This window comes from Sprattus sprattus (genome assembly GCF_963457725.1).
Source record: "Sprattus sprattus genome assembly, chromosome: 17".
Taxonomy (NCBI): domain Eukaryota; kingdom Metazoa; phylum Chordata; class Actinopteri; order Clupeiformes; family Clupeidae; genus Sprattus; species Sprattus sprattus.
This window is the reverse complement of record NC_137915.1, coordinates 7,991,154-7,998,653: the sequence shown is the minus strand read 5'-3', so window position 1 is coordinate 7,998,653 and position 7,500 is coordinate 7,991,154. Positions and strand designations below refer to the sequence as shown.

Here is a 7,500-nt window from a genome sequence, read left to right as displayed (position 1 = left end):
TAAATAGGATTATAAATTTGAGAAGGAGTCTCCTACCATGGACACATCAGGTCGGAGATGAACCTTCCTAAATGCGATGAGACCGTTATGTGGCCTGCTTTGCGTTGGCCTGCACAGTGTGCCTGAGACGTTCGGTCAATTTGAAGACGCACGGATTTTTACAAAAACTAAAAGAACATATCAGTTTCATCTCCCTCGCTTACCATAATGTTATGGCTGGTTAAATGTGGCAAAGTGTCGTGCCCTAGGCTGTTTTGTCATCAGGAATTAGCCGCTTAGCTCGCTGGCGGTAGATGCGTACGGTGCTTATGTTAGCTGCTGTTGGCTCGTGTTGGCCTGTGTTAGGGCCTGCAGATATGCTGAGCGAGTTGGACGGGCCTGTCCACCGCGGTGGGCCTTAGCGGAAACATGAAGGCATCTGTGTGAGCGCAAGCGATGCTGACAGCGTCAGAGATTGGCCCGGGGGCTTCGTCCGCTCGCTCGCTAGTTTCTCGCCTATCAAGACAGGCAGCTGCCCGGCCTCTCTTCCTGTCTTTCTCTCTCTGTCTCTCCTTCTCTTTTCTATCTCTCCTTCTCTCTGCTATCTTTGTCTCTGCAATACAGCAAAGACCCACACCACCACCACCACCAACCCCCCGCACGCCACAGAGGATCTGCTAGCCCCTAATGGGATTCACTTTAATCCTGCGGTGCTGGGCTTGTTTGGCTGATTCTGGCTGGGCTGGAGCCAACAGGAGAAGGTGCTGGCCTAATCTTACCATGGCCAAGTGCTGTTGAGAGCCGGGGACTTGTTGGGGAGTGAGCGCTGGGTTTTTGAAGCTCGATAGCACAACCTTTCATTAATCAAACTCCCTTTCCTTTTTCCAGCCTCTCGCAGTCTCGCCGTCTCCTTGACAGTTATCGACGAGGCTTTGCTCACTTCATCCCGTTAGGCAGCTCCATAGCTTCACATTGTTTGGCGATATTATTTTAATTAGCCGTTGAATGTGTTTATTCAGACAAAGTCTGAGCGTCCTCTCAGGATATCTATTTATGAGCATGAACGTCAGTTTATTTCAGATAGTAGTCAGCCCTAGGGGGGCGTGGGATTGAGTTGGTGTGTATGAGAGAGAAAGAGAGAGAGAAAAAGAGAGAGAGAGAGACAGGGCATAAGTGAAAATGACTTGCCATGTTTAAGGCTGCTACCAGAGTTTGCACTGTGAGGTGAGGCCTTATCACATTATGTGACCTATATATTATTGTTCTTGTTACTGTAAACCTACCTTCGAACCCTCATATCAACCCTGGTCAGTCATGGTTTGAGAGAATAACAGAATGAAAGAGAGCGAGAGGGAAAGAAAGAAAGAAAGAGAAAGAAAGGCATATACAGACATAGAAAGTGATAGAGAAGCAGATGGTTGCAGAGTGAGGAGGTGCAGAAGCTGGGCTGTGAACAACATGCATGGAGGCAGAGCGAGGAGGTGCAGAAGCTGGGCTGTGAACAACATGCATGGAGGTAGAGCGAGGAGGTGCAGAAGCTGGGCTGTGAACAACATGCATGGAGGCAGAGCGAGGAGGTGCAGAAGCTGGGCTGTGAACAACATGCATGGAGGCAGAGCGAGGAGGTGTAGAAGCTGGGCTGTGAACAACATGCATGGAGGCAGAGCGAGGAGGTGCAGAAGCTGGGCTGTGAACAACATGCATGGAGGCAGAGCGAGGAGGTGCAGAAGCTGGGCTGTGAACAACATGCATGGAGGCAGAGCAAGGAGGTGCAGAAGCAGGACTGTGAACATCATGCATGGAGGCAGAGCGAGGAGGTGCAGAAGTGAGACTGTGAACAACATGCATGGAGGCAGAGCAAGGAGGTGCAGAAGCGGGGCTGTGAACATCATGCCCCAAACCACATGTGTGACGTATGGGCAGCTGGCGTTAAATGACAGACATTTCATTTCACTTTGGAATTAATTTATGTAGCTGTTCATCATTTATTTATTTTCCAGCCTCTTTTCCTGAATGGATCTTCCATTTTCCACTGAATCCTCCCCTCAGCCTTAATTATTCATGCGTAGCACCATTAATTGTTAATCACAGCCTTGTACGTGTGATTGGGTGGGGCTGGGAATGCTGCTGGATTTGGTGGCTCGATAGGCGCTATGAAGAGAAACAATCACACCTTATATCCACGTCTTTTTCTTTCTTTACCTGTGTCGCTCTCTCTGTGGTTTTCTTTCTTAACCTGTGTCTCTCACTCTCTCTCACGCTCTCTCTCTCTCTTTCTCTTTCTCTCTCTCTCTCTCTCTCTCTCTCTCTCTCTCTCTCTCTCTCTCTCTCTCTCTCTCTCTGTCTGTCTGCCTGTCTGTCTGTCTGTGTCTGTCTGTCTGTCTGTGTCTCTCTCTCCCTCTTTCTCTTTTTCACACAGTCATTCTAACTGTTGCACACTCACACACAAGCAAGCACGCACACACACACACACACGCAGGGTGAGACATGGCTCTTGGTTCTCTCCGTGTCAGTGACCTTGGTTAAGGAGGCAGGCTGAGAGATATGCTGCCTGGTGGGCAGCAGACGGGTGAGGGTGAGAGACGGAGTGGCTGTGCCTGATATTGGTCTGGGGTTGGGGTGGTGGTGGAGTTGGGATGACGCAGCAGCTGAGATGCCCCGATCACACACAGCGTCCCACACACACACACACACACACACACACACACACACATGACTCAGCAGCTGAGATGCCCCGATCACACACAGCGTCCCAAACACAAACAAATGGCCCGGCCGTCACCCCTATGTCTGAGAGCCTCGGCACCCAGCCTCCTTTTGAAGAGGGCTAGAAGTGGAGGAGAGGGGAGCCGTAATGAGTGGTTGTCTCTCACACCCACCCACACACACACACACACACACACACACACACACACACACACAGAAACACACACCAGAGACTGCCTCCCCTCAGGATTAGCTGAATTGGAGTCTACAGCTGCTTCTTTTGCCTTTCATTTTGGGTCCCCTTCTGTTTCTGTGTGTGTGTGTGTGTGTGTGTGTGTGTGTGTGTGTGTGTGTGTGTGTGTGTGTGTGTGTGTGTGTGTGTGTGTGTGCCATTTGCAAAGGGGGGGTGGAGGATTTGATTTTATGGCTTTTCCACACACTTTTTGTGCTCGCTATTTATGCCAGTACCTCCGGTCCTCTCTGGCATGTTTGTGTGTACAGATGGACTAGATATTGAGGCTTCTTTTCCTTGCTACTTCATACAGCCACCATTTGCATCAATAACTCCAGGACCTTGAGGTATATCTGTGTGTGTGTGTGTGTGTGTGTGTGTGTGTACATAAATGGCTGTGATACCAGAGGGCCATTAAGCGCCACAGCGAGCTGTCGCTGTCGCTGTGTTCTCCCCACACGGGTGAGACACAGCTGCGTGGCGGCGTCGTGCTGATAATTACTTACAGCGAGGCGTCCGCCGCTTTGCATCATTAGGCTTTAACGCCACATTTAAAAGGTGCGAGTGTTCCTGAGGTGGCTCCTCACTCCATCTCACAGTCCCCCGCTCCAGCCAGGCTCCCCTCCTCATCCAGACGCTACAGCCACCAGAGACGACCACTGGCCTCTCTCCTCTCCAACTATTCTCAGTTGTAGTTTCCACGTCGGTGGAACGAACTGCCTAGCACTACCAGAGCAGGGGCGTCCCTCTCTACCTTCAAGAAGCTCTTGAAGACCCAACTCTTCAGAGAGAACCTCCCTTCCTAACTGGCACCTTGGCTTAACTTGCACTTAAGCAGTGACGGTCCCGCACTTCTTTTTCTTTCTATGTCGTTTTCTATTTCTTAAAAAAAAAGCAGTATTTATTGTTACACCAGGTTTTATAGCTCTTAGCTTGACTCTTCTATCCCTTGTACGTCGCTTTGGACAAAAGCGTCTGCTAAATGAAAATGTTAATGTAAGTTAGCCTGCTGCGTACTTGTAAAATGTTTGTCTGCAGGGCTGACGTGTAGGGCATGAAGGGTTGGGAATGCACAAGGAGGGCAGTTAAAGGTCTACTTAATAAGGGGGGGGGGGGGGCAGGTACCTGAGCTGTTTGCATTGGCAACACTATAGGTGAGAGAGCGCAGTGTGTTTGGTGTTGCGGTTGGGTGTGTGTGAGAGTGAGCTCCATGTATCAGATGCTATCTCGCTCCGATTCGCTCGACTTGCATTTCTCTCTTTCGCTTTTCTCCCTCTATCACTTTCTTTTTCTAACTTGTATCAGTGTTTTGTGTGTACTTGTTTTTAAGCTGATGATATCTCCTCAGCCACCCTCCTCAGCTAACACACACATCTCTCTCTCTCTCTCTCTCTTCTTTCTTTCTTTCTTTCTTTCTTTCTTTCTTTCTTTTTCTCTCTCTCTCTCTCTCTCTCTCTCTCTCTCCCTCTCCCCCCCATGCAGAGTTTCCCATCAGATGAGGGCTGGCCATTTGCCAAGTATCTGGGCGCGTGCGGGCGGATGGTGGCGGTGAACTACGTGGGCGAGGAGCTGTGGAGTTTCTACAATGCGGCGTGGGAGACGCGTGTTGACCTGGCGCGGCAGCTGATGGACATCGCCGAGCAGCTCACCAACAACGACTTTGACTTCGCCCTCTACCTGCTGGACGTCAGCTTCGACAACTTTGCCGTGGGGCCGCGCGACGGCAAGGTCATCGTGGTGGACGCTGAGAACGTGCTGGTGGCCGACAAGCGGCTCATCAGACAGAGTAAGTCACGACCCAACTCGCCCTCTTCCTCTCTTCTGTCTTTTTATTTAACTGATATTTCTTTCTCGTTATCTTCATTTTAGTCCCCAATCTGTACACTATGTTTGCTCCATGGCTGTGCTAAGGTGTGATGCCTATGACCAGCTAGACCAGTTTTTTGTAGGTTAGACAGGTGTTTTTTCCTGAACACACCTCATCCACAAGGGGACACCAGCTTGCCTATGGTTTACCTGTGGGGCCAGCTATATATAAGTCCTGAAGCAGTATTAATCGAGGACGTTTTCGGGCCTAGTTCAGTCAAATTCCATCCATTTTCTGGGCATGATTTATTTGGGTTGTGCACGTTTTGTCATGTTTGTTACTGGGATTTTACTCAGTTGTTGAACTTCCTGGGAGCTGGGAGGCTTGAGCTTCATGTTTGGGCTTGAAGGGACTGGTTAGTTGCATTAATTCCAACTTATTTATACCTAGTATAAATATATTACTTTTATTGGCATTTAAACATTTCTTGGTGAGGGCTCTTTGTTCAGACCTGGGGAAGGAGGTGAGAACTCCCTTCCCCCCAGGTTTGGGCAAAAGTGTCTGCAGCCATGGCCTATTTTGAATAGCTGGTAACACCCCTTAACCATTATGTATATAAGAGCCTGTTCTCTAAGGAGTAGGTTAGATAAGCTAAGGTAAAACACTGTGAGTGAGTGTGTGACTTCAAGCCTCTGTCTCCAATGGTAACCACCATTGTTCACGAATAAACCTGGATCATCACTGACAAATCCATGACTGAGTCTTCCAATATATGGTAGTAAACTAATTACCATCAGATGGAGGTTCTGGACCGAGAGATACATTCTTGTATTTGCTGAGATTCGAGTTTGCTGTAAAGAATCCTCTTCACCGCGTTTGTGACACAACACTTTGGTAAGTACATTTACCTTCTCTTGGGAAGATATGTGCCATAGATTTTAGTACGTTTGACCCAGAAGTTTCAGACAGAATCTTGCCAGAAGCCTTGATTTTAGTACGTTTGACCCAGAAGTTTCAGACAGAATCTTGGCTGCTATATTTAATCCCAAGAGAATATAAGTGTTTGTGTTTCAAAACGGGTGTTGTGAAAACAGGAAAAACAGCATTATTTTAAATTTTTGAAGTTAATTTGTACGTTGTTACACTAAATTATGGAAACTCAGTTCTTGGATTTGACCAGTCATGTTTCAAGACATAAAAATTCTCTAAATCCAGATTTCACAATGCTTTTGATTAAGTCAGAGTTTAGACTGCTAAATGTTACACTGTGTCTATTCACAAAAAGTTTACAGACAGCTTTCACACATTCAACTTAATTCACACGTCAGGACCCTCAATAGCCCATCAGGCTGAGGTGACCACACCCAAGCCACAAGACTAAGCATTTTTTATGACTACACATAATTGATTTAACCCAAGTTAAAATCATTGAAGGAAGTGTTAAAATTACAAACAATTGCAAGCATATCCCTGAGTAATGATCTTACAGCATCAGAAGTGCTGTAACATCAAAAGGGGGAGGAGATGAGGCTTAGCTTCAAAGCAATGTAGGTAATGCATACCCTGATAAGATGATAACTGCAAAATGTTTTTTGTTTTTAAGCAGGTCTTAGCTGCTGAATTTCTGACTACCAAATGACGCCAGGAGCGCTGAATTAATTAAATGCCTTAGATGGTTTGGCTTTCACTGGCCCCTGAAATCTGGATGATAGAAGGGTTTTTATAACATAATGCTTTAACGAAATGTTTAACTACTGTAACTGGAACTCTAAGTAACTTATTTTCTTGTAGGAATGGAAACATTGTCTCCTGAGCAAGCAAATTAATCTGTGTATGTGTGAATGGGCTGGCCAGCCATAGAATGAATGAAGTTACAGAACTGTTAACAACAAATGTGACCACTGCTTTTGTTTTCAGGTGAAATTGTTTGATTAACTTTCAAATATTCAACGTCTTGCTCTAAAGGATATCTGTGAATTTTTAATGACATTTGCTAACACTGTTTCTTCCTGAAAACCTGCTTCTTAAACCGCAAGGGCGCCACATACATTAACATCCAATGGCGAATCTGGGCGCAGACATACCATCAACCGCTTTTCACACCCAATACCAAATGTCTATTGTCTAATGTGTGGAGTATGCTAAGAGGCTTCCTGCCTCATGTAAGTGTTGTCCAGTATTATCTCCCCCAAAATCTCGTTACAGGATATGGAGATTAGCGGATGAAGGACAACTGCACCATTCAACCCAGATCAACCCCTCTGGAAGAAACCATCAGACGGGACAGCCAACACCTTATTCAGCCTCGTCACGATGACAACAAGGAAAGGAGATGTCAAAAAGGGGGACATTTGAACCCAAATCAACCCATCTGGAGGAACAAAACCATTGGACCATCAGACGGGACAGCCATCACCTTCAACCATCAAAGAAGATCCACATCTCTTGACCAAAAGGAACCACTCAAAGACGATCAACACCTCTCACCCTGAAGGAATCACTCAAGAGCCATCTCCTGATATGCTAAGGAGTGAATAGGCTGGACGACCCCATATGGAGCAAAGAATGGAGACACTCACACAAGACACACACACACACACAAGGACACTCGCACACACACACGGAAAAACACAAGGACACTCGCACACACACACGGAAAATCACAAGACACCACACACGCACACACACATACACACACACACACACACACACACAGACTCACACACACACGGACACTTGACTCAAGACACACACACACACACGGACACTTGATTAC

At 47.0% G+C, this 7,500-nt stretch overlaps 1 protein-coding gene across 1 annotated transcript in view; it reads left to right on the top strand.

Moving 5' to 3' along the window:
• The window catches only part of dipk2ab (divergent protein kinase domain 2Ab), a gene marked incomplete at its 5' end in the record, with an annotated part of 25,440 nt that overhangs the window by 9,146 nt on the left and 8,794 nt on the right, over nucleotides 1–7,500 (top strand). The window contains one exon of the mRNA XM_080855434.1: nucleotides 4,400–4,703. Coding sequence (XP_080711560.1) covers nucleotides 4,400–4,703 — 304 coding nt within the window. The remainder of the gene's footprint in view (nucleotides 1–4,399; nucleotides 4,704–7,500) is intronic.